Here is an 11,236-nt window from a genome sequence, read left to right on the forward strand (position 1 = left end):
TAGATATAATTGTTTATATTATTTTCTAAGGTGTTATCATCTACGTTTCGAAATATGAGATACGTAGGTTGAAGAATGATCTTATAACTTGTAATATGATCATTAAAAATGTTATTTCGTCTTTAACTAGGTATGTTTTTAACTACATCTTATACAGGTGTTTTAAAGCCAGTTACATTTAATGACAATCAACTTTTTTATATGGAAAAGTTGTTTTGTGCTTATGATATTCTGCCAATAGCGTTCAGAAGTGGTTCTTGGACCATATATATAAATAATTATTATTCTTTTATTTATCTGCCTCATTTTTCTGTAGTTATAACAGCTAAGTGTAGACTTCTATGTAATATGCCTATGCGTTTTCCAACCACTAGAGAAATAAACAACATTGAATTGACATAATTTTGGTCGAAATCTTTGATATTCATTATAAAAAATAGCATTTTGAATGGTGACGACATTCTTATCAGAAATTTAAATGTAAAATTTATGTGTATATAAGAAGTTATATCGTGTTGTATTATAAATGAATATAAAATAATCAAGAATTGTCTGTAGTGTAATATAGCAGAGTTATTAGCAAAAACAAAACACGTAAACCTAAGTTTTGTATATACATATTTATTCCTTATTCGATTGGAATAGGGTATAGTTTCCGTTGAGAATCAGAGAATAAAAGAAAACAATAACAAAATTTATTATCTAATTAATAATCATAATTATAGTATATAAAATTAAAATGAACATTTTGCAAAATAATTACAATATTTTATTACAAGAAACGTGTTTAACCCTCACAGCATTATAATATGTGATATATAATTATATAGTTATGAATTACAGTATAGTAACAGCCTGTTCATGTCCCACTGCTGGTGTAAGGCCTTCTCTCCCTTTTGAAGAGAAGGTTTGGACCTTATTTCACCACGCTGCTCCAATGCGGATTGGTAGAATACACATGTGGCATAATTTCAATGAAAATAGACACATGCAGGTTTTCTCACGATGATTTCTTTCTTAGGTTTGTTGTGAACTAGCCGCTCCACGTGTTTTCAATCTCTTTACAAGTGCAGGCCCCGCCCCTTTTTTTTTCGAATGGACTTTTTGCTGTTGACCCAAATGGACAGCGTCAACATGTCGGGTGAGAGTCTTTAAGATACTCAGCCCAATGTTGGGAGCCCATTTAATGGCTCAGAATTCGCGTATCCTAAGGGTGTCTCCTGTGAGCTTGAACCTCAGCATAGACACCGTCGACGTCGGGGTTGAGGCCCGCATCCGTGGGACACAGCGCGATGTTAAATGCTATTTTCCAAACACGACTGGTTTTAGAGATTAGCGCGTTTAAAAAAACTTGATATTGATACAGATACATAAATAATATTTTACCGATTTCAGATACGGTTAAATTGTTTATGATAGTTTCGCATATTTTCAGTTAAGGATTTTATATTATTAAGGTATTTAAAGATGATTTCTCTCTTTTTGCCATAACAGATATCACATTCGAAAGAAAAAGACACAAGCATTGTTAAGTTAAACAACGCTTCTATTGTAATAAGTTAGGCCGTTAGTTCCGATTTGAGACAAAACATTTCTCGAAACTGAAGTTAAGTAGGTATTACTAGCTTTACCCGGCGTCGTTCGCCTCATAATTCCGAATTGCTAAATACTAATTTCAAAAATGAAGGATTTTCATACAAACTTTCATCGTTTTATCACCTTAGTTGAGGTTAACGTAAGCAATCTGTCTGTTCAAGAAACAATTTTATAAGTTGTATAAAATTGTTAAATAAAAGTTTAAAAATATAATAAACAAGAATTAAAGTTCATAAGTAACTTAATTAAAAAGCAATAATATAAAAAGTTACTTTTAATAATCACAGATTACAAAACACAAGTGTCATGCTTGCAACACAGTCGAGTGCAAATTAACGTCGTTTACATAACAAAAGAAAGATGATCGCGGATATTGGAAAGTGAAAACATAGTGCACTATTAACGACGCCATATTTACATCGGATAAGCATTTCCTGTCATTGATCGATTGGAATGCATTTATCATGCTATGTTGATATTTCTTGAAACATAAATTTATAACTTTTTTTTTTTCATTTTTATTGCTCTTGATTTGGTTTCAGCCCACAATAATTCCGCTAATGTCAATTTTAAATTAAAAAAGTGAAATACTACTTTAAAAGAAACCGCTTGCAGCTTATTCCACCACGACGTCCTTGGCGTTGGTGGAGATACATAGAGGTCCTCACGATGTTTACCTTCACCGTATAGCACGGATGAACTATATCACAAGTGATTCGTATTTCTTGGCCGGATCTGATCCAGCAATAATCGGTAAAGATTCACGTATTCTAGCTACTGGGCCGTGTGGGCTCTTGAAGATTGAACATAAGCATACATATTAGATGCAGTATTATTTTAACCTTCAAGCCACATATAACTGTAAATTAGATTCCCTTGTATTAATGTATTTAATTAACATAAATATTATGAAAAATTCATGCAATAGGTCACTCGATACAACATTCGTAACATTTTACTCAACCGGTTAAAAAACACGACACCCACATACAATTTACAATACTAATGAGTTTTTAAGTACATTATACTTTTATTGTTAAAAAGTAATAGAAACTAATGTGATAAAAGTAAATTAAAAGAAAATTAGATAGCGATGTACCGGGTTGGAACGAAGTACCTTGCGCTATATATTATGTTTTAAAAAAAATAAAATTTGTGATTAATATATAATATATATATAAATTTTCATGTATTTCGTAAAAGGTTCTAAAGATTTGTATAAATTAATTATTTAAATAAGGTCTTGCTTCAAGTTAATCTACCTATATGGCCTTTCCGGGAAAAAAAATTTCTTAAAAAAATATAACTAATTATTTATTAGAGCCAAAAGCAACTCGTTTACCCAGATGCTCAAAAACATACAAACATAAAAAGTATAGTGACGGAAAGTTTTACACTTTTCGGCATCTCATTCACTCTCACCAAGCGTCTGGAGTTTAAGGTGTGACGAGGAACTTCGTTAACAAAAAAAAAAAAAAACTTTATATTTTACAAATGTAAATGAGTTGCTCGACGGTAAGCGTTGTGTTCACAACGCCCATAGGCACATGAATATAATAGAATACATATAGACACGAGGACGAGATGGCCTAGTGGTAAGAACGCGTGAATCTTAACCGATGATCGTGGGTTCAAACCCGGGCAAGCACCACTGAATTTTCATGTGCTTAATTTGTGTTTATAATTCATCTCGTGCTTAACGGTGAAGGAAAACATCGTGAGGAAACCTGCATGTGTCTAATTTCATTGAAATTCTGCCACATGTGTATTCTACCAACCCGCATTGGAGCAGCGTGGTGGAATAAGCTCCAAAAACCTTCTCCTCAAAAGGGAGAGGAGGCCTTAGCCCAGCAGTGGGACATTAACAGGCTGTTACTGTACATATAGACACATGTACCTACACGAAAAAGTGACAATAATATTTTATCAACGTCAACATTATACGTCCTATGTAATTAACTTCTTGTGTGTAGTCATTTTGTATTAATTTTTTGTACTATCGTTACCGTTGTTCATTACCTATATATATTATATTCCTTATATATAGTATATATATATATATATAGTATATATATATATAGTAACAGCCTGTTAATGTCCCACTGCTGGGCTAAGGCCTCCTCTCCCTTTTGAGGAGAAGGTTTGGAGCTTATTCCACCACGCTGCTCCAATGCGGTTTGGTAGAATACACATGTGGCATAATTTCAATGAAATTAGGCACATGCAGGTTTAGCAGGAATAACACTTAGTATATTCCTTATACTAAGTGCTATTCAAGATTAAAAAATATAAACGATTAAAGAGTGTTATGCTAATTAATTTATAGTGTAAAAGTTTTTATTACTAATTTTTTGTCACATGTATCATCGTCTAATTGCTTGTTGTGAAATACATTTCATCTTAATTTTACATTTATAATTAATATAAAAATATTTTAGGATCAATATCTATTAAATTAAAAATAAATCGAATGTAAATAATATTAAGAAAATATACATATAAAATTGAAACACTTAAACGAGCAATAACCTTTAAAAAAATGAAAAGATTACGTAACGTAATATTATAATAATTTAAACTTTTTTATTTCCTTGTCACGTGAAATTGCATGTTTTATGTTTATTGCGCAATTGGTAAAGAGTTTATCTTGTAGAATGCGATGTTTCACGATTTCTCTTCGGAACAAAAATTGTTGTATGTGTATTTCATTTTTAATTATTTTTTGCATTATTAATTTGATTTGATTTAAGTTGATGAAAATGTATGACGATGATGGTCCTCCTGACCGGACACAGGTGCCCTAACTTTCAATATCCGATGGAGCGGCAAACCGACACGACCGGAAATAGTCCAGGTATATGTATTAGCCGCTTTACATGCTTTCCGAGGCACGAGAGTGTACACACTTTCAACTTGCAGACTCCGGGCCGCTACAGAGAATTTTTTACAGAAACTTTTCGGCATTATTATGCATGCAATGTTTGCTTTAGTCATATGGATTATGTAAAATTGATTTACCTATATACTTTATAACATTCGCTAGCAGAATCGAATAAATAAAAAAATATTTTTTATATATCAGATGAATGCGATTAGAGATTTTACTAATTTATTATTAGTCGTCGATTGGTCGAAATTAAACTGTAATTGATTACTAATAAAAATGAGAGTTGACATTCCAAGAAGTTGAAGATACATTGATTTCAATTAATTATTAAACATTATACATTTAAATATTTGGTAAAAAATTAGAAAACATTATCTGCTGCTAATCGTTAATAGCTTTTTAATTTGTTTTCGAAGTTTATTTTCGAGATATTTGTTAAATTCTAAGAAAATGGCGATTAAAATACTTAAGGAAAAGTCAAAAATGCATTATTTTGTCCATTTGTCTGTAAATATTTAAATAAAAGAATACGAAAATGTCATATTCAGTTACTTGATAAATGACTTTAAAGCGTTTTTAAGTCTAAACATTGCAATTGTGGTTGGGAATGCTGTATTCTCCTATAAATGGTAGTACATATCTAGTTTTAAATAAATTTAAAGCATGTCTTGGTTGTGTTTTATATACAACTGTTGGAGATCAAAATAAATATATTTTTACACTCACAATCACATATGTATATTAAAAGCTTAATATTTAATGGTGACTTGAGTGTTTTAAGAGAAACTATTGCACGTATAATAATTATATTAAATTTACGTTTGTTTACGTTTATACCGCTAATATCAAACTCTTAAAAGTAAGAAAGTAAATTAACAGACTGTATATGTCCCACTGCTGGGCTAAGGTCTCCTCACCTTTTGAGGAGTAGCTTTGGAGCTTATTCCAGCGCGCTATTGAAATGCAGATTTTCATACTCACGTTTTCTTTGATTGAAATAAATATCTCAACGCTTTGATTGAAATAAATTACGCAAATGAAATATAAGTAATACTTGCTTTGAACCCGCGATCATGGATTTAGAATCACGTGCTACCGTCGAGCTACACGCTATAGTTATTATAGTTAGTATATATCTCATATCAGCGTAGAGTTATACATACATTATTCCGGTTTGAAGGGTGAGTGAGCCAGTGTAATTACAGGCACAAGGGACATAAAATCTTAGTTCCCAAGGTTGGTGGCGCATTGGTTATAAGCGATGGTTGACATTTCTTACAATGCCAATGTCTAAGGGCGTTTGATGACCACTTACCATCAGGTGGCCCATATGTTCGTCCACCTTCCTATTCTATAAAAAAATCTATAAAATAAAAAGATGAAATATTTAATCTGTGGCACACTATACTCATGTCCATTGAACTAGCTTATCTTATCGCAGATCTTAGTACTTATCTTCAGGTTAATACTGGATAGACGTAAAACATTAGCAATGTAGGTTAATATACCTACTCTGTATGCCTTTATGTATAAGGTATGTACCTATGTATATGTAAGTACTTACTACAACAGACATCAGCAATCTATCATAATATGATGATTTTACATCGTTTATAATGCTATTATTACGATAAATATTTGAGAATACATTTAATTTCACTTTTATTTATTTTTTATTTTACAATAACAACGGAGAATTTTATTCGGCCGGCATTTTTTGTTTACTTCATTTTTAATTCGTTTATTGATAAGTGGCTGAAATTGCAGTCGCGTTAAACGCACATTTTGGACTAATAAGCAAATAAAACATCACTACAAAGATATAACAGTTCATTACCTTTTTTTCATGTGTATGTGTTTTTTTTAGTGGTTATTAACTATCAATAAAAATATAATTGTAAAATAAGGTTCGAAACATGCAAATACATAGTTTCTCTCTAATTTTCTTAATAATGTTTATAGTCGAATTTAGACAACTGGGCAACCACTACTTTTAATAAAACAACAAAAAATAAGCGACTTAAAATGTAAAATTTTGAGTCATAGACAACATTGTTGATTCAACATAGAAACGTTACACTCGCTTATTTATTATCAAAATCTACGAAGTGTATATTCAATACATTTTAAACTAAACACAAGAACGTTGTTATTAATAATATATATATATATATTACTCGTTATGTATAAAGCTTACATTTCAATAATAAGCCAAAGCGATAATTGTATGAGAGAAATCATAGAAAGTTTTGCTTTATTATCTGTCGCTATCGCTAAGGTGCAAAAATATTATGTTAGCACTTCGTTTTAAACCTGATCTTACATTTAATTAATAACAAGGTAAAAACAACCTTATTGCAATGTGACAAATCTAAAAATGAAACAAAACACTACGCGTTTCATCCCTTCTAAGGAAAATATCTCGTATAACCATTTCTATAAGGTTCGAAATTAAATAAATATCAGTTGTTTTTGGTATGTGTAGTATTAACTACGTGTATGGAAGTTTTGAATGTAATCGCAGCTATAATCAACACTTATACCCGCTGGTGTAGTCTAACACTGATTTCTCTCTTTCTGTCATCATTGATTTGAGATTCGAAAGAAGAAGACACAGCACTGCTTAACTGATCAAAACAATTATAAAATATTTGTTAGAGCTTAGTTTCAAATGTTTATTAAGAGGTAAATATCGTGTGAAAAATATTATGTAAAGTATGTATTGTTATTTGATAAGGATCATAAGATATATGAATAATTGAGAGTTTTTATTCTAACTTAAAAGATAAAATATATTTATTATAAGTACATTTTATAAACACAAAATTAAAACAAAAAATTAACAATGCAAGAAAATTATTATCTCATAGTGAAATGACATCAGCTTATGCGATCAGGTATAGAAGTCGTCGTGAAGAAGTGGTCGCCTGTCAAAGTAAATGAAATATCTTAGGAGCTCTTACGGCTGTACTTTGGAGAATATTTTAAATTATAAATTAAGACTTTATAAGATTTTTTATTTTTATATAAATTAATATACATCACAGGCTAATGTTAAGACGTTTCATAAAAAAGTATAATTATTTATTAATCAGTGAATAATGATTCGCATGGATGTTTTAATATAATTGAAAAAGGTCATTGCTTCTTACGACATTTAAGTTTAAGCTACGTTGGTAAGTAGTCCCGAAGTTTGAGCGTCCGAGCCGCGGGCGTTTCGAGCAAAAAGCGGCATAATAATAACATAATAACAGACATCTTACCTTTGCGGGATTTCCAATACAATTTTCTCAAGTAATATGCTGCACCGATTAAAATAAATGCTGCTATAAAAGCACCTATCGCAGCCCCGGCTACGCTGCCCGCGCCAAAACATTCCTCTTGTGCTTGCCCGAAAACACACGGCAAAACGACCGTCACAAGAAAAAACTTTAAAAGAACACCCATTTTTTTATCTCCTTAAATAACACAGTGGAACATCACTATTATGGCACGAAGGTTTTACGAAAATTAAAAAAAAAAACAATCACATTACTAAAATTTAAACTTCGAATTTTGAAAGTTAACGACAAGTTTTAGGGGCGACAGAGTTGGTGCGTGCGCCGCGTCAGCCCGCGCGGTCGACTATGGCGCATTCGTTACGTAGTGGTTCGGTGGCTTCGTGAATTGACTGTGATTGTGGGACAGACGAGGCGTGTGTGGAAAACATGTTTGGGCTTCGGTATGGTGACCGTTGAAGCGGCAATAGGTTCTAGCAAAATAATAAATATTTTTTTAAACATTTTATTTTCAAATAGCTTGTTATCCAAACCTTTCGTAGATATTTAATTATTATGTGTAGTAGTTTTTATTGTATGTAATTTGAAATAAATAAAATAGTATTATTATTATACTTGGTAGGGCTTTGTGCAAGCCCGTCTGTGTAGATACAACCCTCTCATCACATATACACCACCAAACAGTAATACTCAGTATTTACGTGCTCCGGTTTGAAGGATGTATAACTAATGTGATGTGTGTAGTGTAACTACAGGCATTACATCTTAGTTCCCAAGGTTGGTGGAGCATTGACGTTGTAAGTAATAGTTAATATTTCTTACAACGCCAATCTATAGGCGATGGTGACCATTCAACTACAGGTGATAAAAAGAGACAGTCGCACTAAGTGACAGTCAAGTTTTTTACTTGTATATGAGTTTCTCGTCAGTTCTACTCAGAAGAATCTATATTCCAAACTTTTATCATTACATTAAAATACAATCCTGTAACATGATATTGATAAGCGCTCATAAATTCCTATTTGATGAGGAATTATTTAGATTTTTACATTTGAATCTGTTTATCAGTTTTAGTGTAATTGAGAAACAAATATACGAACAATAAAACATTCGCATACTAGTTGCCCGTCCCGACTACGTACGTGTGAATTGATGAAATACATGTATAATGGATAGGATTCGCAGAAAATTCGTTTTTATTGATCGTTTACGTTGCAAAAGTTTCGTAAGGATTGTCTCTACTAACCAGTCCAATAATAATACTAATTTTCTATATCAATGCTTAAACTTTCTTTATTCGATTTGTCGCCGAAGATATTGAATGACTAAACAGTAAAATAAAAACTTTTGTTAATTTGTTTTAAAAGGTTTTTGTTTATTTCCTCGTCCTTTGACTATGGATGTTTTTGTTTTTTTTTTTTCTTTGATTCCGGCCTTCCGTTATATCCATGGTCGTATATTGTCTCGAAATTATAAAACAAGGTTTTTTTTAGTTTATTTTCGGTCGCTTTTATCGAGAGAATAGGAGAACGAACTGTTCCGAGGAAATATTTGACGATAATTTAAAAATATATTAGTCTTATAGTGGTTTCCATTGGTTTAAAATTTGAGTTAAGTAGGTACTATTTTTTTTTACTTATTTTGAATGGTATTCATTTAAATATGTTTACATTATTTTAAAACTGTTTAAACTTATTTTTATTATAAAAGTAAGAGAATGAATAAGTGACTTATTTATATGTCGGTCTACTTTTTACATATGTATAATTATTTAATTAATTTATTCAAAATGTATTTTTAAATACATTTATATACACAGCACATTATTTAATTTAAAATATTATAAATAACATTTTGTATGTATATTGTTATACCGTTGAAACGTACACGATCACCTGTAAATGCGCGCGCGCAGGTATCTTAAACACACTCACACAGACACACATCACTACACATGTACATACATTTTCATTTTGTAACTATCCACCATGTTTGTTGTGATACCATCTACATTACGTAACATGGTTTATTTCGTTTATTTATAAACTGCCTGTATGTTCTAGGAACTTTGATATAAGACTGATTAAAACGGAGGTTGTATATTTTTTTCTGGATTCCTCGGATCCCCGGAGATAATATATGCAAAAAGTTTTTGCAATTCCATCCATAGCTTTAAATTGAATTTCCTAGAAACTCCGTAAATGTATATTAATTGACATGTAATTTATTATATATAATATGTAACCTTATACATAATATATATCGGCGTGACATTGATAGTCCGGGAAGGACTAGAACATCAGTTAAATTTAACCGTCAAATAATTATTTGTCAAAATTACCTGAAAAATGTCAAACTAAGGCCCTGTAAGGTATCACAGAACGACATTCACGTTGAGATTAAGTCGAGATGGCCCACTTTAAGAACGCGTGAATCTTAACCGATGAACGTGGGTTCAAACCCGGGCAAGCACCTCTTAATTTATTTTTATATATTTATTATTATTTCATGTTATCTAACCCGCAGTGACAAACCAACTAATCAACCAATATGTCAAAGCTATTACCTCGCGTAATCAACAATGTTCTCAGCTAGCTATATTGACTACACTCTTGTTAGAATAGTTGATACGCCAGGAGTATAGCAACATGAAGCATACAGAAATAGAAAATCCTATTTTTCTATTAATGCTCAAGTGAGTAGCATAGTTTGATAAGCTGTAAAATTATATGCAGTAGGTAGTAATTATATTAATTGCTTTACAAATAATTTCAGGCAGTGGTTGGACCTTCTGGAAAATTTATGGATGTGGCGCAGTGGCCTGAGAGCACCCATGATAGCCGCATATTTCAAATGTGCTTGCTAGAACTAGAAATATTATGAAGAGAACATTTGGGCAAGGGCAACAGAACCCTCTTGCTTAACCAGAGTGCTGGAAAATAAGCTCACTACAGTGTCCAGTATTATAGTAGCATGTGCCTTATTGTATAATATATTATACACATGGATTAAATGATAGGACACTAACAAAAGACGAAAGTCTTACGGAGGAGGCTTATGAACATGAAGGACTCCAAGACAATTATCAAAATAATATTGGGGGCTCGGTTGATGTTTTTGCAAAGCTTAAGACCAATACCCAATCTACTGCACGATTACTAATTAACCATCTATATATATATATATTTTTTTTTTTTTTTTCAGCCTTTTGCCGTCCACTGCTGGACGAAAGCCTCCCCCATAGAACGCCAACCATCCCGATCTTGGGCAGTCCGCATCCATCATTGATTTAAAAAAGTTGGCAGGTTCGGGATGGATGCGGACTATCTATATATATTTCAATTTAAATTTTACTTGTAGTAGTAAACCTTGATTAAAAATTATGTAGGCAATAATAATATTTTTTTACAATAATATTATTTAATTTAACCTTACAAATCAACAATGTCATTAAATAAATATATTATATTATAAA

General features: G+C 31.5%; 1 protein-coding gene across 1 annotated transcript in view; it reads right to left on the reverse strand.

Moving 5' to 3' along the window:
• Positions 1-8,136, reverse strand: part of LOC126778420 (serine-rich adhesin for platelets-like) — a 69,712-nt gene extending 61,576 nt beyond the window's left edge. Inside the window, exon 1 of the mRNA XM_050501924.1 lies at positions 7,747-8,136. Within this exon, the coding sequence (XP_050357881.1) occupies positions 7,747-7,930 (184 nt within the window). The 5' untranslated portion in view covers positions 7,931-8,136. The remainder of the gene's footprint in view (positions 1-7,746) is intronic.
• Between the last annotated feature and the right edge of the window lie 3,100 nt (positions 8,137-11,236).

This window comes from Nymphalis io, chromosome 26, assembly GCF_905147045.1.
Source record: "Nymphalis io chromosome 26, ilAglIoxx1.1, whole genome shotgun sequence".
NCBI classification, from domain to species: domain Eukaryota; kingdom Metazoa; phylum Arthropoda; class Insecta; order Lepidoptera; family Nymphalidae; genus Nymphalis; species Nymphalis io.